Raw genomic sequence first — 24823 nt, 5'->3', positions numbered from 1 at the left:
CCGCATTCCCCATATTTTTATCGATGAAATATGGTCAGTCAGGGTGTAAGTCGGAGGGGAAAAAAAATCAAAAATGAGAAAAATTAAATTTGAAAGCATTTTGGTATTTGGAATTAAACAGCATGGGTTGAAGTCCAGGACGCCTTTTAAAAATTAATAATAATAAAAATCAACCAATTGGCATAAAAAGGTGCGATTTTCACTCTATCATGGCAGTGATGGGTAAACTACTATATTTCAGGAGCGGGGCGAAAAACTTACACGGGGACAACTGATTTCTCTAATTTATCTCTGTTTTGCTAGAGCACCAGCTGTATTCTCAAAGCAAAGTCTTTAGCTAAAACATTGCTACTATTAAACCACACATGCACCTCGACCACATTCCTCTGCGGAATTTCTAACGAACGAATGTGCGTGTGTGAATCTAACGAAGTTTGTGTAATGCTCAAGAACTACTGTGTAATGCTTGTTATGTGTAGTGCTTTCTTTATTTCAATCCGGAGCAAAACTCCGATCTATCGCCATGGCTATTTATTACCGAGTGAGTGGTGTCGGAAGCCTGAGTACACCTAACAGCCTGAGTGCTTATATAGTTTTGTGTCTGATTTTTCAGTGCTGCCTATGCGTAGTGCTGCTATCATTTTTTTATAACTATGACTGAAATGCAGTGATTGAATAATTGTACCGTTGTAGGCCTGTTGCTCTCTGTTGCGAGACTTTTTAACGGGGAGATCGGCCCGCATGTGCTTTTACGCACGTATTTTTTTTACTTCCCTCCCCCAACCTACGATCAAACCTTCCTTCTACTTACCTGATGTCAGGAGAAAGACAGCCTAATATGTTTTGCATATTAGGCTGTAATATGCAACACTGATCAATAACGTATGTTGCAAACATGTGCTTTTCAGAAATAGCAGAACTCTCTAAACTGAAACACGACGCAAAGTGTAAATATTTTTCACAAATTAATTAGGTTAGGACCACTCCCCCCCCCCCTCCCCTGCGTACGCCAATTTACAGGGTGCATAGTTAAAAGGGCGTATAGTACTTTACTGGTGAGCAATTGATTCTAGAGAGGCATACTTCCAATTAGGAAAAAGTATCCAAATAACGTGTAGGACCCGCGGATACGTCATTCATGTTGCAAGGGGTTGTATAGTTTTCAAAATAAAAAAAACCTCATATACGGAACTTCCTTTGCCCGAAAACCCAATTAGAATGTTATTTCGATACCTTATTTAATTCGAAGTATGCCTCTGGGATCAACGGTTCACCAGTAAAATGCCGTGCGTGCTGTTACCTATGCACACTGCATATTATTGAAAACACAGTCAAACCCCATTGTAGCGCCCCCGATTTAGCGCCAACCCCGTTTAGTGCCAAAATTTTTGAGTGAAAAAATTTTCTATATCTGGGCATTTGTGATTCAATATAACGCCAAACTCATTATAGTACCAGAAATCTGCGAGACAAATGGTGGCGTTATATCGGGGTTCGACTGTAATATATATATATATATATATATATATAAAATCTTGCTTTGAGATGGAAAGCTATCATTTTAACCCTAGATAACTAAACATTCGTCTAGTAGATTACCTAATACAGTCGAATTCCGTTATAACGAACTCCGAGAGACCGGAGAAATTACTTCGTTATAACGGAATTTCGTTATAAAGAATTATCTGGAGGATTAGAATAGTGTTCGTTAAAACGAGATTTTCGCTGTAACAGTATTCGACTGTAGATTAGATAACTAAACTTAAATCAATATTACTCAGTAACTAGTGTTAAAATTTGAAAACTGGACTTGGGACAGCCAAGAGAAGGACATTGTTCAAGCGAGTTTTAGAAATCTATCGATGAAAAAATCCAGAGTTGTGACATGTCAAAGACAGGAATACAAAGTGACGGGAAAAAAATTCTGCGTCACAATTCAGGTCAATTTCGTGAGAATCCCGCAAATATATTCGGTTTCTCTCCTGATACAACGCCAAACTCGTTATAGCGCTAGAATTCTGCGAAATAGATGGTGTTAAATAATTGAGGTTCGACTGTGATTATGCACCAATAATTCTTCACACACACATACTACTACTCAACCGTACATGCACCTCGTAAACATTCCTCCGGGGAATTTTAACGTACATGCCGGAATATGTGTTCCGAGTGTTAAACGCATTTATACATGTATTGCCAGAGGTATGCGTGGTTTGTGTTCTGCAGGCATGGCCCCCCACATCCTGGAGTAGGGACCCTAGACTGGGAACTTTTGCGGACCCCCTGACCAGACTTCCACGGGCCCCTTTATGGTGGATTTATAGTGTGAAAAAACAAAAATAATGAAAATCATCCCGGGCCCCAGGGCTGGAGCCTTGCCAGCCCACCCCTTGTGAGGGCCATGTCTGCAGGTACTGTCTGTCCTTACTGACTTCCATAAGTGAAAATGACAAAAAAACTTTAAATTATACAACGTACTTCAACTTTTTAACTAGTCTGTAAAAATTGATTTCCACAATATCGAATCTACATTGCCTAACGAACCATGGTATACTAACTGTCCACCTGTTAACGGCAGGGACCGTAGCTTGCCTTCTTGGGTCACTTTTTCTTGGAGGACCCTCGAAAGCGTTATCATCATGCAAAATACGCGTACATTTTCTGTTGCGCCCCGCACAGCCTTGTTACAGGCCTGTACCACGCATTCGTTCATGTATCTTGACAGTGTTGCCAATTAAAATGGGTAGAATCAACTCGCGTCACGCGCACAAAGCAAAATTTTTCATATGAAACACCTCTCTCTCTCCAACACACCCATTTCCATTCCGTCCTCACAAAACACAATAGTGACGACATAACATTCGGGATGACACTTTCTTCTCGAATGTCTGGAAGGGAGAAAAAAAAGATGGATGACACTGAATAATGGCCAGAGGAGCATCATTCCTCTCGTGTCATTGTTCCCTCAATCCTTGGAAGAAGGTCAAGTTTCATTTGTGACCCCTTTGAGGCTCTTTCTCTCTTCGATTCTACCGTGTATCGTACTTATAGAAGCAATCCGTCGATCTTGTTGTTGTTGCTGTTCAGACCAGTCGGAAGAGCCCCAACTCCTCCCCCGGGGCAAACCAACATTTCTGGCCCGCAGCGACAGTTGAAAGGGAAATCAAAATACAGACAGGTATTATAGGAACGTGAATTCTCCTTATCTTTCGAAGGAAGCCGGTTTTGTGATGATCACCTGGCAATAATATAATAACAATAAAAAATAATAATAATAAGATGAATCCTGTTGTTATTTTCTTTTTACCTTCTTCTGGAATCACGCGAGTGTTCCTTTTTATATGTGAAAGAGTTTGTGAGAGAGCAGAGCCGTGACCGTGAACTTTGTTCCACAGTGAAAGTATTGGTGGACTGGTCTGAGTCATTCGGCTGAATGAATGCCTTTGTCCATGAACGAACGGGGGGGAAACAGGGATATATGGTACGTGATCCGAATTTTAAAAGATTGGACATTCTTTTGGTGTGAGTGAAGAAGTGGACAACAAGAACCAATCGAGCAGTTACCGACTGGTTTTTTTTTTCGAACTTTAATCGGCTCAAACGTCAGCTAATTTCCCATCAAAAAAAATTTCTCTCTCTCCACAGAGAGCAATCAAGGCTAAAACATTTAAAATCCACGCATAATAAGACAGGTGACAGCACCTCTTAAAACACATAACAAGCATTCCTCAGAAACAAATTTCACGTTAGGTACAGGTGAGGACAGTACAGACAGAGGCGTACACAGCAACCCCCCCCCCACCCCACAAGGCGATGGTGAAAAAAAATTGAAATATTGAAAGAAAATACATTTTTTATACGATATTTTAACCAACTTCTGTCAATTAAAATGCTTTTAGAAGGGAGGTAACTCCAAATTTCTGGGGAGGAAAATTTTTGTGCCACCCCCAAGCTTTTTGTGCTCCTTCCATAGGTCGATCCTGCGTGCGCCCCTGGGTACAGAATACATACACTAAGAATTCCGACGCGCCCTGGTTCGTAAGAAGTTCCTCAGAAGAATATTTACTAGCTGTATGTGTGAATTAGTAGGTAAGTAGTAGTTATGGACTAGCTTAACCCTTTTAAGTGGCATTTACGAGATTAAAGGCCTCGTATTTAATCATTGACAAGTTTAGATATTTGCTAAAGTTGATTTCTCAATGGAACAATTTTCCCGAAACCTCCCAATTTGCATTTGCTGAAAATCGGAGAAGAAAGCCTACTTCATTACAACGGATATAGCATTTTGAAGTGGGGGGGGGGGGGGGTTAGTGATTTCTGCTGTGCCGCTTTTAAAGAGTTAACAAACTTGATTTAGGAAAAACCTTGCTATTTTCAAATCCAGTTGTTCCTGAGATGCTGTTTCATGACAGTAAGGACTGTTGTAACATCCTAATCACTTGTCCAAGTACGGCCACATCTGGCGGCAAAACAGGATCAAAATACATCGATTTGGACAGTGTTCGGTTCAATAAAACAATAGCGTTAAAGCTCTGCCAATTTATACATACGGTCAGAAGAGATCCTCTCTAGTCCAAGACTTTAGGGCGCGAGTGACGCGGAAGTAATATCAAACCTTAAACCAGTGATTCCCAACGTGGGCGTTACTACCCCCGGGGGGGCTATGGGATGTTCCAAGGGGGTGGTAGAAGCCACTGGTATAACATGGGATCCTATGGGTTAGATTGCGTGGGGGGGGGGGGCGATGGGACAAAAAAGGTTGGGAAATTATGCCTTAACTCTTTGGGGGGCTAGGTGGATTAAAAACTGTCCCACCTTTTACTTAGCTTTTTATGCAAGGTGGGATATATTTTAACCCACCTCGAAAAATTGAAGTTACTCAGACATAGAGTTTAATATTTTATTTAAAGTTTTTCATTCAGTTGGCAATGCTGTGCACCAATGGTAAATGCGTAAATAAGTGAAAAAAAATTTCTTATTTTGAGTAATTTTGTTAAATAAAATCGAAAAATGAATTTTTCCCCATTTTTTTATAACTAGGGTATTTTATTTTCTCTTCAAAATCGTGTGCCCCAAAGAGTTAAACGCATAGCTTTGCAAATGATCCTTTAAACGTTCATTACTGCAGCCACAGTTCGAAGACATAAAATTCAGAATCGAACATGAGGTGATCATCGTGTTCTTCTCATTTCATATTTTAAATTTGCTGGTAGATGCCCGAATTAAAACGACGACAACTAATTGTATGTTGCAGAGCATGTCTGGCTGTGATTTCGCTCTCATTTGTTTCATTAATTAATTAAAGTTTTTGATTGCATTTCCTCCTTTTTTTACTTTGATGTTTACAACCAGATCTTTTTTCCTTACTAGTTTGAATCACAAAGAAGGTAGTTATGTATTTGGAATGTGCACAACATTTTACTTCTATACATTCATTTTAATGGGCGATTTTTGAGTCTGTACGTTCTCTTTAAGGCCTCGAGCCACTTTGGTTATCTGGAAATGGGCCGCGAGTCCCTCAGGTGGTCTGAAAGTATGCCATTGGGCGATTGAGTGATCTTGAAATGTGTCGCGAGCCGCTTGAGTCATTTGGAAATGTGTCCCGATTCTCTCCGGTGGTCTGAGAAAAAAAAATGTGCCGCGATCAACTGAAAGTATGCCGTTGAGCACTTAAGTGATCTGGAAATGTGTCGCAGGCAATTTACGTGATCCGGAAATGTGCCAAGAGCCACTTAAATGATCTATTAAAATGCAGCGGCTGCTTAAGTGAGCTGTGTTCTTTCGTCGTGGGCCACTTTAGTAAACTGTAAATGTGTAGCAGGCCACACTTTAGTGAATTGTAAATGTTTGTCGCGGGCATCTTAAGTGATCTCTAAGTGTGCCGCGAGCCGCTCAAGTTGTCTCGAAACGTGCCATCAGCCACTTGAGCAATCTGCAAATGTTCCACGTGCCACTCAAGTGAACCGGAGGTGTGCCGCAGGTCACTCAAGTGCTTCAGAAATGCGCTTGGGGTCCGCTTTGGTAATTTTAATACGCACCGTTTTCAGCTCAAATGATCTAAAAATGTTCCACCAGCTACTGAAGTAATCTGTAAATGTGTTTCGGACCACTTCTCACAGGTGATTCTATTATCTTTCGCGAGCCGATTTGAATGGTTTTCGTTATTCGTCGTGGGGGCCACATCACAGATGACTCCGAGGGGGCCAATAGTTGAACACATATGCTGTAAAATATTCAAACACCGACTTGATTACAGAACCTTACACGTCATAACTGTTTCTAGCTAATGAAAGGTGTTTTTTTTTAATGTTTTTCCTTACAAAACATGATGATGGTATCCCTGACCTCTGAGAAACTTTCTCTTCCACCTCAAGAACGTGAGATTTCGTTGTTTTTTTATTCCTTCACGAATAAGCCTCGAGGGGGGTTTACTAGAACGTTATTACGTGACGACCAAAAAAAAAAGGTTGGGGGGTCATTAACAGCAAAAAACGGATGCTTTTCAAGGGTGAACCGAAGAAAAAACATTAGCTAATGAACTGTGTTTAGCGTCTACGGCTGTTTTTCTAACCACCACCACCACCCTTTTATCGACGATAACATCAGCGGCCCATACCACCGAAAAGAGAAGAAAAATATTCATAAGAAATTATTTAGATCCGATCAGTGTGTGTGTGTGTGTGTGTGTGCTGGATGGACAAAGGCTTTGTTTCTGCTCGGGACGAACGACCGAAAGGGGGACGAGGTCAGTGGTACCGGACGTCGAAAGCGTGCGGCGCAAACCAAGTTTATTAAAAATATAAGAAAATAAAAAAAAAGGGCAATGAGAAAGAGAATAATATTACAATGTGTGGAAAGCAGCGCATTGTTTCGTGAAATGGTTATCATACTTTTGGATCCGGTGGCGTGGCTAACCGAACAGAAATCATTAGCGATTAACTATCGGTACAAACTGTCGATTGACCGACCATCAGGAAAAAGAAGAAAAAAAACAAACCTGCTGATTAACTATCAAAAAGAAAAATGACTGACCGTCAGAAGCAAACTGTCGATTGATTATCAGTAAATATTCTCGATTTACCATCCGAAAAATATCGATTGACCGTCAGATAAAACACCTGTCGAAAAAACTGTTGATTGACCACAGTCAGGAAAAAACAGTCGATCGACCATCAGGAAAAAGCTGTAGATTGACAATCAGGGAAAAAACTTTGTAGACTGACCATCACAAAATTGTCCATCAAAAAATGTCGATTGATCATGAGAAATAAATATTACGATTGACGATCGGAAAACATCAATTGAGCATTAACCAAAATATTCTAACCATAAATACACATTTCCAAAAATAAATAAAATTTATAAATTGCACTATTAATGGTACGTAAAAACTATATATTTTTTTTAATGCTACCAGTTATTGTGTACAGTGTGTGGCCGGGCACACAAAAAGTTCTTTCTCAATGTTATTTTGTGGTTCCAGCCTATTATCCTGCCACTTATGAACATTTTTTTTTATTTTTCGTTTCTTTGCAGGCTCGCATCGAAGGCCTGGCTTTCACCTCGTTCCCGGAAGATTACCTGCCTTACACGTCTCCGACCTACCAGCGCAAAGCTCCTTATCTCATCTGGGACCAGCAACAGCCTTATGGCGTCTTCCGTGCCAGTAGAAGTGAACAGTTTCGGAGATACTTCTGCAGCACATCCGCTCTGGTCACTGCCGTCGTTTTACTCATCGCTGCCATCCTGGCAATCGTAGCCGTTTCAGTATACTTAGGTGGTAAGGCGTCATATTTATTCGGTTATCTTGTAACATCATTTAGGGACTAGACTTTTAGGGGTTTCATATACCGTGGTTATAATCAAGCCACCAGAATTTCATTTGTTGAATCCTGGCAATCGGCATTTACAGTAGAATTGGCGGGCCAAGGGAGATGTGAGACGTTTATCTCATTCTGCAAACCAATCTTCCACAATTCGAGCAGGGAAAATCAACTTTAATATACAGGGTGATTCAGAAAAGAGATGGGGATAAACTTTAAGAGTTGATAGTACACACCAATACAAACAATTGTCATCAAAGAAATGCATGGGTCTAGCGCGTTCCGCAACGGCCGCTCCGCAAACGTTAAAACGACATTCCTGTTGAAATTTATCGGGAGAAATAAAAGAACACCATGCATGCAAATTTAACCTGGGGAAGAAACCGTATGCGAATCTGCGTCACAGTGAATAAAAAGCGCGATGCCACCCCGTACGTTAGAAAAGTTGCACGCTGGAATAACTTCACAAGGCTGGCGTCCGCGCCTTTTATTCACTGACGCAGATTTGCGTATGGTTTCTTCTTTTTCCCCAGGTTACATTTGCATGCATGTGGTGTTCATTTTCTCCCGATAAATTTCTATAGGAATGGCGTTTTAACGTTTGCGGAGCGGTCGTTTCATGTTAGAGCTTGATGCATTCTTTGATGACAATTGTTTGTATTGGTGTGTACTATTACCTCTTAAAGTTTTTCCTCATCTTTTCTGAATCACCCTGTATATATATTTATTTTAAATCCGTTGATCATTGATCATTTTTGTTGCACCATGGACGTTTTCTGCACACGAGGGCTAATTAGACCGGGACCTACATCTTATTGCCGATTCCGAAAGACAGGTTTTTTTTTATACTCATCGAAAAAGGTTGGTGCGCTAACCCGGGCCGTCATTTCAACTTTTTATAAAGGGGGGGGGGGGCAAAGCACATGTACTCAATGTATATATATATATATATATATATATATACCATTTTTAGTGTATTTTCAAAAGTAGAGGCCTGTAGCCTCTCTTAACTTCAGAAAATGGCCCTCGCGTGGGACAGTTTAGAGTGAGATAGATGGCTTTTTTCTCAGCCCGAAATATCAAAGAAAGTTATTTTCCGGAACAGTTACTTGCCCGGTATGCAAGAGGGCCTGGGTTCGAGTCCCGGCGGAGACGCGATGACTTTTCTTTCCGAGTTCACCTCAGCATAATATCCGGAAAATAACTGTTTCCTTAGGTGAGTATCTTATCGGCCTTGGCTATACCACGGTAATTTAAATCTGTTAAGGGGAGTTTTGTAACCGTAAAGTCCCGTTTTTAGAAATATGGTTGCTTATTGACTGTGGAGTTCGTCCTGAAACTATGAGACGACTTGGATGACGTAATATTCCCTTTCTTCAGTGAAGGACTTGAGGGACATACAAACATTATCCAAGGTAACCAACATGGCGTCCGACTTTTTCGGACGATCAGGATGAAAACGAATATCCAAGTAAAGGGAATGCTGAAATGTGTATGGATTTCTTTTCTTCGTGATGGGCGTTAGGCCATGTCCAAACTCATACACAAAGTCGCGTAACGAATCACTCGATTTAAAGAGCGACAAGTCGTGTCGCTTATTGTTGCGCTATTTTGTATATGAGTCTGGACGTGTTTCTGCGACTTTGACTTGTGACTTTTGTCTATGAAAAGTCGCAGAAAAACCGATTTGTTCTGCGACTTGTGTATGAGTGTGAAGATGTCCTTAGATATCGCAGAAAATTGTTTTGAAGTTCAATGGCATCGGTCTGTCTGTTTTTGAGTCGGAAAAGGCTTCAGCTGAAGCTGCGAAATCTACAATGAAATCTATGGTGCATTATGAATTCTAACAAAAACCTGAAATTATATTAATTGATGCAGTTAAGTATCTAAATATAATAGAGATGCTCCTTTTTCATACTTGATAAAATATGCATAAATACAGTAAAACCCCTCCTTTTTTGCGGACACATAAAAGAGGGGTGACAGTATCGGGGGGGGGGGGTTCCTGTTGAAACTATAAAATACAGTATTGACAATGACTGAAATAGTTCTTTGGCTGAAAATGAACGAAATTCTGACAGTATAATATCAATCTGTTTTTGGTGGGTTTCGCTGAGTATTCCAACTCCTTCGAACTTTGGCCGCATGCGGCCCATTCCCTGGTATATATCATTGGCTGAATATCCCTCGATAATTTTTGGCTATTTGTTGCTCCATCTTTCGCACACTTAATCATTGACATCAGCGGATTCACCTCAAAATTTCGTGATTATGATAGTATATTCTCAAGAGATTCGTATGATTGGTCCAGGGAATTTGTTAGTGTTAGTAGACATTCATGCTCGAACATGGATTCAAACCCAGAAATGCACAGTGAGAGGCTTGTTCCCTAACCACTCGACAGCCCAGGTGCCAGTTCTTGAATACAATTTCGCACACGAAAACGATCCAACCAAACATTTGAAGCTCTGAAAAGTGATGATGATGGGTGATGATGAGCGAATTGCATATGAAACAAAATGAGGTTCAAACCCAAATATTTAAAGCTAAAATACGCTAGGTTTTTCGTTCAGTGCCACTGTGTGCTAATTTTTTTTTTCATTTTTGTTGCTAAATGCGTGTATTTAGCCTCTTGATGAAAATTTAGAAGTAATTTCCTTTTCTTTTTTTTATTTTGCAGTTGTAACAAATTTATTTAGATCTCCAAGTAAGTAAACATTTTATTCCTTTTATACGCTAAAATTTAAGATTTTTAAATGAATAACTTTTTTTACGCAAAAGCTCTAATTTAATTCAATTAGTAAATTATTTGTAGTATATTAGTTATTTAAAAATGTGAGTGTTTATAGTAGTAAACGATCCTGAAAGTAAATACATTCAAAGCTACTCGGGCCGCATTTTAATCGTCACGAAATACGTACTCGTCAGTGTGCTTGAACCTGGAGGCTGAGGCTACTTGAGCCAACAAATTAATTTTGTGAGGGGGTTGAGGACTCCAATTATCAATGAATATACAATGCACTCTCCTCCCACCCCCGTTTTCCAATAAAATAAAGCCCATGGAACCCCACCTGGCCTATAAAAGGTTCCAACCTAAGAGCCCTGCTCCAGGATGTGGGGGCCATTTTTTCAGGGGGTCAGTGAGCTAGGATGACAAAACAACACAAATATTTTACATAGTTATTTGCTGAAAATTATTCTTTAAAGGGATCCATGGGCTTTATTTTATTGGAAAACGGGGGTGGGAGGAGAGTGCATTGTATATTCATTGATAATTGGAGTCCTCAACCCCCTCACAAAATTAATTTGTTGGCTCAAGTAGCCTCAGCCTCCAGGTTCAAGCACACTGACGAGTACGTATTTCGTGACGATTAAAATGCGGCCCGAGTAGCTTTGAATGTATTTACTTTCAGGATCGTTTACTATAAACACTCACATTTTTATGATCACCCCAGGGGCCTTAGCACTGTCTACAGTGCCTCATATTATAGGACCAAAGTGTAAAAGAAAAATTTTAATACATCATACTCATGCAGTACAAAAGATTAAAAATTTTTCAATCCATCATTTAAATGTAAAAAATTTCATAAATTCATCGAACAGATTTTTTTTATCCTAAACTCAAATATTCCTTGATAAATTCCTATTTATAAAAAAAAAGATGCAACTGATTTAATAAATTAGACAGATTTCTATTCTGTCTGTTTTTTTCAAAGATATTTTAGTTTAAATTTGGGTAGCCCTGGTCCGAATCTGGTGGGAGACCTTAGAATCCCAGAGCATCTCCTTGCCCAGGGGTCCACGATGCTGATTTTTTTTTGTTTCGGTTGTCGTTCAGCAGAAAATACCGTCATAAAAATACCTTTTGCAACGCTCTTAAGCAAATCAATTTCAAAGATCCCGCTACAGATTTCGGATTAATTTGCATTTGTGTATAATAATCGATATACTGTATTCCTTAGATAATCCGAATGATGCCAATGGCTCATCTCTCGTGTGTGAATTAGGTTTTAAAATTAATGAACATCATAAATACTGCTTAGTACTAGTCGCGTGCTGTTCAATTATGATAACTCTTTGTATTATTTTATTCGCTGCATATATTCATAATTTTAGTGAAAGCATTTTCACGAGAATTTTTTTTTGTCCTCTACCGGGCTCAGTGCCTCTTCTTTAATGTTTGTTGCACGATCGCTCAAGGGTCACCCCTGGTTATTTTCTACGATTTTGTAATATGTTAATGATATGCATTATGAAATTTATATGATTTACATGTATATTATATCCCTATTTCCAGTTTTTTCAATTAGCGCAAGGGTGCGTGTTCTCGAAGGAGATGAGTTCAACAATATTCTCTTGAATCAAACATCATTTGAGTTTTTAACCAAAGCAGAATATTACAAGGCATTGGTAAGATTTTTTATATTCCTACTTTTTATTGAATTGGCTTGACCTAGTCATGTTCAGTTCAGCTGTTAGTTCAGTAAAGAATGTGCTTTTTCAAACTTTTCTTTAGAATGTTGCGTTATAGTAGGATTACCAGACGTCTATTTTTAAAATTCCTGTCTGTCATACATTCATAAGACAAGTCCATGTAAATAATATGTATATACATTTGAAACACCGTTTGCATTGATTTTCATGAGAATAACTCAAGTGAAAATAATGAAAGGCTGTGAATTTTTATATAAAGCAAAACATTTTTCGGCAATTTGTCTGGTTTTGGATCCCGAATCGCCGACTTTTTTGCTGTGATTGTGGTAATGAGGGCTGATTGGATAATATTTTCATTTGAACTATACGAAAATACACCGGGATTCTTCAATACTAGTAAATAATAATAATATTGATACATTAATATGTAATAATATTGATAGCGATACATTTTCTTGATTCAGAAATTTCAATTGAACGATACGAAAATACACCAGGATTTTTCAATACTAGTAAATAATGACTATTCTTGATTCAGAAAATGATTTTTATTCAAATACAGGACAAGTACAGTTTAACTTTTCTGCTCTACAGGTTGAAAACCTGTTGCTGTCAAGTTCCTTAAGACCTGCATTTGTGGCAGTTCGTGTGTATGCCTTTAGGTAAGCAGAATTTTCGATCATCTATAAAAAAAAACCCGTTAATTTGCTAAAGCAAAACTTCGGACACCCCTGCTATTATTTTAAATAACAAAATCTGGTTTTTTAAGAGTATATATTTGCACGATACATTTTCGTTTCTTTTTTTATATATTAGGCACGGTAGCTTAATGGTATTCTTCAGAATTCACCTGGACAGAAGAAAACTTGCTCGAGATGATAAAGAAGCTGTTCTCATAATCAAGAGCCTGTTAATGGAACAGGCGATCTCATCTCCAAGCTCATCATTCGATAATCTCATTCTTGACCTCCCATCTATAGATGTCCGTGGTGAGTTGTTGTTTTCTCACAAGAAATATTTTCAATCGGAATCTTCTGTTCTTAAATCCATAATCAGCTTTAAGGTGTTACTTATACACCTTATACACTATAACCCCGCTAATCTGAACAAGCTTGCAAAAAGTTCGTGAAAAATGAATAGGGGAGAAGGACCCACGCGCACACATACATCGCTGGAGCCTCTACAAGCTTGTCACAATTGTTTATTATAATTTATATGAGGTCTTTTGTGAAACAAGCGACACTAGAATGGGTTTCCAACGTAAAGTTTCTCGCGGAACTCTTCATAGTTATAGGGCTGTTCCGCGGAACTCTTGATGATAATGAGGCTGCTCTCTACGTAACTTAAACAAATATATCTGAATATTTATCCAAAAAAAATGTCCCTACTACCATATCAAAAGCATCATAGCCCAGGAAGGGTCAAATCCCAGGTGCGAGGTTGCAATGGCGACTGAAAAACTGGTATTGGTGCCTAAAATTTTCTTTGTATAGTTGCTAAATTGCCTTCTCTGAGAGCAGCACAAAATGTCTGGAATTTATAGCAGAATATCTGTCAACATGAAGAAGGGTCACCATGCCCTGAAAAAGGAAGCATTATTTGAACCTTTTTCTTCGGGTAAAAATTTTTTAGGTGAATAGGAATTTTTTTTTATCTCCTAGATTTTTGTGTGATTTGCCTTGTCCCATCATAGCCCCAGGGTAAAATGAAAGAGTGCTTAGGTACCACCTTCTATAAAAACATTTTCCATAAATCATCATGCCAGATCTTATCGTTGAAGCCCATATGCAACTGAGGTCCCAGCATAGCCCTCGCGGTGGGGGGGGGCGCTGCCAGGTCTCCAGCCCGGCGGCTCGAGATGATTCTCATCTTTTGTTTTTTACATTATAAATTCATAATATATGGGCTCGTGAACAGTCTGACCTGGTGGCCCTGCTAAAGATCCCAGCCAAAAGTCTCCTAGGTACTGCAGGCACCAAGGCCACAACTAGATACGTATTCAGCCGGGGAAATCCCTTGTTTTGTTGAAGGAGAGGCGCCCCCTCTGGTCTAAAACCAAACCACCCCTAACCCCCAGGTTGCTGCCCTGATTAGCACGAACTTTGGTTGAACAGAATTATTAGGTTTGAAACTCATCCAATACGTTAGGAGTGACGATCTGAATGTCAATTCAGAATTAATGTAAGAGTCTAATTTAAATAATTTTTGGGAAGAGGCGCTATTTGTCTTGGGAGCCGATAGTCCCCTGGCTCTTTGTCCTTCTGTCAAGCTACCGCTAGTTTGAAATTTAGAAGAATATCAGCTATGATTATGCTTAAAAAACATTTTCTTTTCAAGTTATTGAATATTTTCATTCTATTTTTGCAGAGTATGGCGAAGAGGAATGGTTCGCTAATGATGAAGACGAGCTCGTCTCCTGGGAAGAAGCAGACAGTCTTACACAAAATCAATCCACCCACAACATTTCATCTTCATCACCTACAGTTTCAACAGTATTATCAACTGCGAAAACCATCGACATGAAACGTGTTTATACAAGAACGGCGGCACCTTCGACTCCAAAAGAATTCACCACGATGAAAACAGTATTACAGACTGCTAAAAGAACAGAGGCTCCTCGTGTCATTAATTTAAGGAACAATTCCGCGGTTAGCCAAAGATCAACAACAACAACACCCGCCAGCAGTGGACAAGGAGCCGTTAGATACGGCTATGCAGAGTGGCGACCTATCGATCTACCGCAAGCCATACAGGTCGCGACATTAGGTGATTTTAATTCTCCCAAGAAGGAGATCAGGATGAACCATGGTAGCGGGTTCGTGAAACCCGTGGAGAGTGACGGTGCCAAATTTAGAACGGATACCGTGGTTCAACCGGATAGCTCAATCAACGTGGTGCCTACGATCATGTCTTCCGTTTCCCTTGTCATTCGTCCAAATTCGAAAAACCGATCTCGCGATGCTCAAAAGAATTTGGGCACTGGCTTCGTTCAGGCCGTTCCCCTGGAACGAGAGCACGACAGAGTCTTAAGTGTTTCGGACTTGGATAGGAAAGCACGTATCGATGATGATGAATTCTCGCTCACAGATGAGACTCGTGCCGAAGAACAACAGTCTCAAACCATATCCGATTCCAGCGTCCGTATCATAGACGTTGGAATGGCGTACCAACTGGAAAAACAGTCACCAAACAGATCAGAAATCACACCTGTTGGCTCACAGACAACCGAGTTTGAACTCTCATCTGAAAATTCTGATACTCCAGAACCAAAGTTTGAAACCGAATCTTCCATTACTATGCACGATACGACATCTGCACCAAGCATGACGACGTCAGAAAACCCATTATTCCGTAAGGAACATACGGAAGATACATACCAGTCTGAGTATTCGAAGGACGAAACATCTAGTCAAGTTTCAATGTCGTATACTACCACTACAGGCAGTGAATACGTTGGGGACGAGTCGACTATTCTGCCATCAGATGAGTCGACGTCTATTCATCAGGTAACAGAGTCTTCCCAAGATAAAGAAACTACAAGTGCTATAAATGATTTCAAAACTGAATGGAGCGATTTCACAGCTTCAGATTCACCTAACCCACCATCAACTAATGATTATGGTGATCCAGAGAGTTTTACAGAAGATTTGAAGACATCGACAGAAAAGGAATTGATTTCTACAAGATTTGTGACAGAGAATGATTCAACCGAAACTACCGTAACACAATTTACAGATCGGGAAAGCACCCAAGAGCATAAAACTGATCGCTCGGGCAAAGATTCAAAGCTGCTCAGTGGAGATGCTGAACATGCATTAGTGCCCAAATCGTCGATTATTCCGGATGTCACTGCTGCTTTGGAACTGCCCACGAAAATCAGAGAGTCACGTGAAAACTCTTCGCTAGTCAGTACCCATCGCCCATCTGATGGCTCCGAAAGAACCAACTATACTTTTCTCGAGGACCTTCAAAGATTCCGTAAGATAGTCCAGCCATTCTCGCATATGAATCCAAATGATATCAACAGCGGAGACGATTTCAAGTTTCCGATTTTCACCTTCAACAGCGGGTTCCCGTCGACACTGCCAACTGTTCCGGTGACATTCCTGGACATTTACGACACGCCAGAAGAAGATTCTAAGAGCGAACAGAATTTCGTGTCGGCTTCACAGTCCACACAAAAGCCGGAAAACCAATCTTCGATCGTGGGTTTTGGGAAAAACCCCATCTTTTCAAGTCATAGTAAGTATATATAGTTCTCTTTCTCAAACCACAATTTACCGATTAATCGAGTCTCTTCAATTCAATTTTTCTCTCTTCTCATGGAGTTTTTATGTTTCTTCTTTACAGGATGCACGGAGGACGAGATGTTCTGCGGCAGTGGAGAATGTGTCCCAACGAACTATAGATGCAACATGAGAAGAGACTGCAGAGATAATTCAGATGAACACAATTGCAGTGAGTTGAATTTTTCTCAAGTAGTCTCATAAATTCGTAAATACAGTGAAACCTCTCTTTTGCGGACACCGGCGGAACAAAAAAAAAAATTCGGCCGTAAAAGGGGAGTGACTGTTAATCAGAGGTTTGAAATACATACGTTATTATACAAAAGGAAATTATTTAGCCGTAAAAGAGGAGTGATCGCATCTGGTGGGAGGGAGGGGGGGGGGTATACGTTGATAGCAGTTTTACTGTAGTTTAAAAATCCATAAAAATGGAAGGAATTTATATAAAGTATAACACACCTCAACCGGCAGCCCTCAGATGCGGTCTCCCCTCTTTTACGGACGAATTTTGTTTGTCCCGCCGGTGTCCGCGAAAGAGAGGTTCAATTGTATTTGTATGCGGTTTGCGAAAAAGTTATTCTTACTACGGAGGATATTTTTTAGTACAGAAATAAAGTTCAAATTTTTGTCGATAGAGGAACAGGGAAACCAGTCGACAGAAGTGATCGGAACTTAACCTTTCTTCAATCACTTTTGTGTCCGAAAAGTTCTAGTCGGCGATTTGTGGCCGTGTGGGGAAAAAAAACTTCACCGATAGTGCTTTATCCATCAATGTCAACATCACAATGAAAACCTTTATGTAAGCGCCAGTAACAGGGAAAATCAGAAAAATGAGCTGTTAATCGCACACCCTGCATTTTTATGGGAGTCTGATTTGCATATTTCCACTGATTTGTTGGAGAGAGCGCTCTCTATCGGCAAAAATTTGAAATAAATTTGTTTTCTGAACCAAAATAATCCCCCTTCGTGAGAATAACTTTTTTTGCAAACCGCAATAAACTATTTACAAATTTATGAGACAGTCTGTACATTTCAGCTACATTTTTTTTTTGAGTATTAGTGCTCGAGACTGAATAAAAAATGTTTCTTTGATTCCACAGCGTGCTCCGATTACCTCACGGTCGTCGGTCAGTCCCAAAAGATATGCGACGGGATCAGCGACTGTTGGGACTTCAGTGATGAGGAAAATTGTCGTGAGTAAATTTTTTTTTTCTAGTTTTAATAATATCCAAGATGGCGATTCTTATAGTAATCCAATAGATAATTCTTTTTAACCGTTTTAGTTTCAGATAAAACTACTTTGACCTTTGAAGACCGGACACACTCCGCTTCCCATCTCATAGAGATATCGAAGCGTTCCCGGAGGATGGGTGTATCCGGAAAGTTTTATTATAAACAACAAAACATTGTCGCCTCACACGAAGGCAAAAAATAATAGTAATAATAAAATATATATAAAGATGATCGTCAATCTAAAATCATATAGCAGGTGATTAAAATCGAAACAACAAACGCCAATAGGTAATCAAAATTATAAACAAAATTATACGATGATAGCAAATAGTCCCTCCCGTAAGAATCTGGCCATCGTCAGTTAATCGAATGATTGTCAATAATAAATATAAAATTTCGAATGGCAGGGTGAATCAGCTAATCACAGTCATCCATTGTCCAGCTTCCACACATCAGTTCGATTGTCATTATCGGTCTTCAGCAGTTGTAGGTCCGCCCGTTGTAGATAAAACTACTGCCCGAGTGGTTTGCCTGCCACCTTGGAGGCTGCCGTCAGGTCCCGGGGGAAAATATAAATTACATATTTTTCCCCCCCCTAATGAGCTTGCGGCAGCGACCGGTAGATGGGGCCTTCAATTCCACCCAACTCGTTAACGGTAGTAAATTGCATTATAGCGATATGGCAATTTACTACCATATCGTTGGTGTGCGTGCGGTGAGGTAGATAAAACTTCAAAAATGTTACGAATGCTGCCGCATCATCCGAAAATCCGTTCAGTTCAAAAAATGATTTCTTAAAAAGTTGAGAAATTTTATTTTTTAATACGGTTCCTGGATCCTTTGAGCGGTTTTTGAAATTTTCCTGAACCGCATTATGACTTCCATAGCGGAAATAAAAGCATATTAAGAACCCGAGATATTTCGCCTTGACCGAAGTAAAGCAGATCAAGTTTGACGAGACATCTCGGGATCGTTGCTATAAGGGTTGAATCATATCTAGTAAAAACATTCCCCACGCATTGAACATGCCGAATATTGAAATCAAAATAATAATAATCAATTCTCTTATAAGTACTATACTTAATAATGAATTGAATTCTGCGTGCTTAATGCGAAAATGCAACCTACTAACGAAGTTAGTACACACGAGCGAGCTCCAAGGAAAGATTGAGATATTCGTTGCTCTTCAGTCTAGTGGTCTAGGGCGTGGGTTCGATTCCCCGCAAGTGCAGTTGAATTTTCTCTTTCCAAAGTATATCTTCGCATCAACCAGCTGTAAAAAATTTTTGCAACGAAGTTATGTAAGAAACTTGTTATGAAAAGATTATGACTAGGAAAGAAAAAAAAAACTTTGAAACCTTATTTTTTCGAATGTTTTGAGTCAAGGGTGCTTAAGCGACTGCGGGCCATTTCATTGGTTTGATAACGAGTCGCGGACTACTAAAGTAATCTGAAAATATCCTGTGGATCAGTGAAATGTGCCACTGGCCACTTAATTCATGTTGAATGGTGCCATGGGCACTATTGAGTAATCTGGAACTGTGCCATGGGTGAGCTGCGTGATGTGGAACTGCACTGCGGGCCACTTAAGTGATGTAGGATTATGTCTTGGGTCACTTAAGTGCTGTTGAACTGTGCCGTTTGTCCCTCAACCTATCTGTAAATATTACATATCTGGAAATAAGCTGTAAAAAAGCATTTACGGGAGCCGCGACATCCCGTAAATGATCTGGAAATGTGCTGCGAATAACTTAAGTAATCTATGAGTGTCTTAGTTGATTTTTACAAAATTAGGTTTGAGGTCACGGGGCCACATCAGATAACTCCCGGACCGTGGGTTGAGCATATATGCTTTCCAGACATCAATGTTTGAAAGTATGTAGTAACATTAGATGTGGCGTTAAATGCTAAAAGTGTTGAATGTCAGTGCATGTATGCATTCTGAGTGAGATTTATAAATTATCATGTCATTGAATAAAGTTTCGCAAATTTAAGCTGTAATTTTGTTTGATGCTAGTTGATTTGTCAAGACGAGGTAAAAAAAAAGTTCAAGAAATTTCCACCAGGTGGCATTTTGGTTGTTACTATCGTGTAGCGCATGTCCGGTTTACTATACCTAGACACTTCTCCCATCGCTCTATCTTCAATTATTCAGGAGTTATGACCACTTGAAGTTCTCGTCTGTAATGACATGCGCAGCCTCTTACAATCATTTTCTACCTCTAAGAATCGATGAGAGATGCCCGGGAGCAAAACAGGATAAATATTTGAGAGAAATAAAGAACATTGGAAATTTCACAAAATCTTGAATAACTTTTGAAATATGGCAGATAGAATCGTGAAAATAACGTAGTGGTATAGCAATAGGAGTACGCGCCAAATGATCAGAAAGGTTAGAACGCCACCTGGTGGAAAATTTAGGAACTTTTTATGCTATCTTGAAATCTAAGCAAGATAGACAAAAAATTTCAACAACTTGGTCTTGGAAAGACATTTAGTTTATGACAAAACATACAGGGTTGTCCCATGAATTCGTGAATAATTTAAAAATTCATAGAAATAGAAGGAATTTGTATATTTGGATGCGAAGTGCGGAAAAGTTTTTCTCATGGATAGTGATTTTTTTTTTTTTTTTTTGGTAAGGAATAAAATTTCTTCAAACTTTTATCAATAGAGGGTGCTGCACGAAAAGCAAAATATGCAAATCAGAGTCATAAAAGTACTGGGTGTACGATAAAGAGTTCCTTGCTGAATTTTCGTGTTTATTGGCGCTTACTTAAAGTTTTCATTGTGATGTTGACATTGGTGGACAAAGCACTATTAGTGAAGTTTCTTCAGCCACGAATCATCGGCTGAAGCTTTATGAACGTTTCGGACACAGGATAGATTGAAGAAAGTTTGAAGTCCAGAATTCGGTGATTTGATTTCGTGCAGCGTCCTCTATCGACAAAAATTTGAAATGTTGTTTGTGCCAAAATAAATTTCCTTTTTGCGAGAGTGGTTTTGCATACCGCATTCAAATACACCAATTCATTCAACTTTTATAAATTTGTAAACTATTTAGGAATTTATGGGACACTCTGTATTTCGTATTTTTCCTGTGCTTCATTCGAACATATTCAGGGCCGGTTCTGGACATTTTTGAAGTGTAAGCGAATGATATTTTGGCGATAAAAAAATTGCCCTAAAAAATCTGCCCCTTTCAGTTTCTGCGGCCGCGTATGTCGTAGGATTCAAGATTCCGGGTCCGAACATATTGCGGTAAACAAAAAAAGCTCTGCCATTCAAGCACCAATATCTTCACAGAGCAATAATAAGAAATCTTTGGCGGAGCACAGTTTGCGAGCCACTGCTCTAGGTATTTATTAACGCCCCTGCACAATTTTTATTTTCACATTGAAAGTATACTAAAATTTGCGTATTACAAAAATTTTGAAAAACCCGTTTTAAGTAATGACCAAACAGTACTAACAAAATGATCGAATTGAATTTTGTAAGCTGAAATTTGTTACATTTCCAGCCTGGTGCTCTCCTGGTCAATTCCTCTGTCCTCAGTCGAAATTTTGCATCAACATGAGCCAAGTTTGTGACGGATCAAACGACTGCCCGTTCGGAACCGATGAACGATATTGTGGTAGGTCTCTTCCAGGAAAGCCTTCTTAATTATGGAGTTTTTAAATTTATTATAATTAGGGCTTTGTGCATATTTTTTGTGCATCTTGCATATTTCGCTAGTTTTACACAATAGATCATTTTTATTAATTTTGGGGGTATTTTTCCACGATCTTTAGAATTTAAGGCATATTTTCATATTTTGGATCATTAATTTACATATTTCAGCTCAACGATGAAGAGGGATTTTTCCTCTCTTCTTTAGCTTCATTTGCCGCGATTGGCAGTAATTGCCAATTTTACTTAACTCTGACATCGTTTTTGGCGTAGATATAATATAACCATAAATTAATTTTGTGCCTGTAGTTTTTGGCAGTGACTGGTGATTTTTCGGCTTCCCCATGGAGGCAGATATGAATTTTCATCTTTGGTTACATTTTTGGAAATGATTACAGTCTCTCGAGGAATCTTGTATTAACAAGTGGAGAAGGCATTTCTACAATATATATATTGGCAATTTTATTTGTGTACCTTTGTCATCATTTTTGACAATGATCGGTGATTTCCTGTAATTTCCGCGAGGAAATATGGTCAGCCTATTTTATAAAAGCTTATTTTTAGGTTTTTTACGGCATATTTTTATTTTTTTAGAGTATAAATGCATTTTTTGTGGAGCGTATATTCCGCCGATTTTTAAGTAAAAAAAAATCGTAACTCCTGGTTATAAAATTTTCGTTTTGCTTAATTCCATGGTAATCTTGGCATGCTTTATTATTGAGGTGTCACTTTGAAGAAAAAAATTCGGTTTGATGCAAATACACATTTTGTTTTTTTGAATAGGGCAATCTTACAGTTCAGGGGCCTGTGGCCCAAACATTTTTTTTTTTTTGGGAGGTCTCCCTTTACCCTAATTTTTTTTTTCTTTTAATACGGATGGATTGAAAAAAAATCTAAAATTGTACCAGTTTTTTATATTTTCATGTGCGTATATTTCGTTATTGATTTAAATTTATGATTATTGTGCAGTCAAACTTGCTCAGAATGAGTTGAAAGCGAGCGGAACAGATTACAGTGATGAAGGGTATCTGATGGTCCGCAAAAATGGAAAATGGGGTAAATTATGCCTTGATCCTGTTGCTGAAGTTACACAGCCCGATTCCGTAAGGCTCAGCGAATTAGGACGAGCAGTTTGTAGTTCACTCACATACAGGTATCGGATTTATTCTTAGAGTAAAAAATAAATTATTGCGTGCAGACAGTCGACGTCTGCTATAAGGGGCCGTTCAAGTATTACGTAAGCAAATTTTTAGCCATTTTTGACCCCCTCCCCTCCTTGTCAGCAAAATTCCGTCATCAGCTCTGCCCCTCTGAATCCTAACTCATATTTTCATAAAGGGTGGTTGCTGACGTAAGCATTATCCAAACCCCCCCCCCTTGTCATCAAAAGTCTGCGAATCGGAACCCCCCCCCCCCCAAATCGATGATGACGTAATACTTGAACGGCCCCTAAGAACTCCAAAGAACCAAAAATTCGGTTCGCTATGTCCGATCTAGTAGGAGAAACTCCATGGGCCGTGACAGAAAATTTTGTTCGTCGTACGTAGTAGTTCGATATAAGCAGGGTTCGACTGTGAGTACGCAACATTTACGATTTCAATGAGCATAACAACACCTAGGGCGTTGTTGAAGACGGCAAATATGGCATCTGCCTCATCCGAAAGTGATCAAAAATACAAAAGAATTTGTTTAAAAAATAATATGAAGTATTTTTTGTGTATGCTAACATAATTAGATTTATATTCGAAAGTCAAAGTTTTCAAACGAAGTATAAATAGAAACCGAAACTACTATATTTGAAATACGCTACTCCTCTCTTCTAAGATGAGTTTTGGCGTATGCCCCTTGTTAATGTTGTTAAAATGCTCAAAACCACGTGGCAGCTGCGTTGTTGGAAAACCAACCTCTCTAGTTCGAGAGGTCTTCAAACTTTTTCCAGTCGTGATCACTGCCTGTACCCGTCATCAAAAGAAAAAGCACACTTACGGCAGGTTTTATATACGAATGCATGAAATCAGGATGATTTCAATCCTTGAATGCAATTTTTACGAGGTGTTTTAATTGGAACGTTGATCGCGTGCTCGCGAGCACGAAATCGAATACTAGCATCGAGCACTTTGGGTATTTCAGGGAGCACCGTAGTGCTCACGAGCGACGGGTTGCAGATGCCTGCTCTAGTTCAAGAGGTCTGGCTCTGAATTCCAGCTACTCCACGGAAGCTATTTAGAATCTGGAGAGAAAGAGTTGAACATTGAAATATATAGGGTGATTACTTAATTCTCCTTGCCGCCTACTAGCGAATTGTTGATCCTAGAGGCATACCTTCTGTTGGAAAAATTATTCAAATAACGTGTATAGAGATCAGATATATCATTCATATTTGTAAGAGGGTGTATAGTTATTAAAATAAATAGAAAACTAACTTTTTGTGCGGACAACCTGTGCTCAAAAATTCAATTAGAAAGTTGTCACCCTGTCTCTCTCGAGGCCAACAAAAGAAGTTCCACGTTTAATATAAGAAATCATATTCGATGAAATGTTTCAAAAATCGGAGGAAAGTTAGGGAAGTACCGCAAATGCATGAATGAACGTCAGAACTTTGCCACTGGACTTATCCCGTTGCCGAGATCTCTTCCAGCCCAGCTTCGGGGCAGAGTCTGGAACACTTTATTTTGTGTCAAAAAAAAACACACACACAAACTTTTACAACATATTTTCCCCGGACAATTGTCGCGATTAACAAATTTTGTGGTGATTACAGACGAGATGGGATTAGGAGTTGGAGAAGTTTCGGGGTTTAGTTAAGATGAATGTACACATATATTAGGATGGAGGTATGTTTTAAAAGCAATTGAGGCCCCCCCCCCCATGAGGGAAGTACCGCAAAAACTAACGGACAACGCTCCTTTCTCTCATTTACGCTGTTCTTTCCCAACTTCCCTCCCATTTTTGGATTCAAATATTTCATCTGAAATTGCACTTGGAAACACGGAATTTCTTTCGTTGGCTTCAGGAGAGACAGGGCAACAACTTTCTAATTTGGTTTTGAGCACAGAGTGTCAACATAAAAAGTTAGTTTTTTTTTATTTATTTTAATAACTGCACAACCCCTTGCAACATGAATGACGTATCTGAGTTCTATACATGTTATTTGGATAATTTTTCTAATTGGAAGTATGTCTCTAGGATCAACGGTCTATTATTTATATATTTAATATACAAACCTGTGCACGGCTCTAATTTCACAGGTGCACAATTCAAACAATCAATAAAATTGGAAGGAAACAGCGGGGAATATCAGTAAAAAGCAATAACATATACACGAACATGTGAAAAAATGCATAAAAATGACACTAATAAATACGTAAAAAAACCCCC

General features: G+C 39.2%; 1 protein-coding gene across 1 annotated transcript in view; it reads left to right on the top strand.

Annotated features, from left to right (window-relative positions):
* Positions 1-24823, top strand: part of LOC149082091 (uncharacterized) — a 57964-nt gene that overhangs the window by 20326 nt on the left and 12815 nt on the right. Inside the window, exons 2-11 of the mRNA XM_089235603.1 lie at positions 7537-7780; positions 10504-10530; positions 12121-12233; positions 12852-12919; positions 13074-13246; positions 14625-16499; positions 16608-16715; positions 17644-17736; positions 21297-21410; positions 22415-22598. Coding sequence (XP_089091729.1) covers positions 7537-7780; positions 10504-10530; positions 12121-12233; positions 12852-12919; positions 13074-13246; positions 14625-16499; positions 16608-16715; positions 17644-17736; positions 21297-21410; positions 22415-22598 — 2999 coding nt within the window. The remainder of the gene's footprint in view (positions 1-7536; positions 7781-10503; positions 10531-12120; positions 12234-12851; positions 12920-13073; positions 13247-14624; positions 16500-16607; positions 16716-17643; positions 17737-21296; positions 21411-22414; positions 22599-24823) is intronic.

Source organism: Pholcus phalangioides, unplaced genomic scaffold (assembly GCF_987345545.1).
Source record: "Pholcus phalangioides strain wild (caught in Gottingen) unplaced genomic scaffold, Ppha-v1.0 ptg000009l_1, whole genome shotgun sequence".
Taxonomy (NCBI): Eukaryota; Metazoa; Arthropoda; class Arachnida; order Araneae; family Pholcidae; genus Pholcus; species Pholcus phalangioides.
This window is presented reverse-complemented; position numbering and strand designations above follow the sequence as displayed.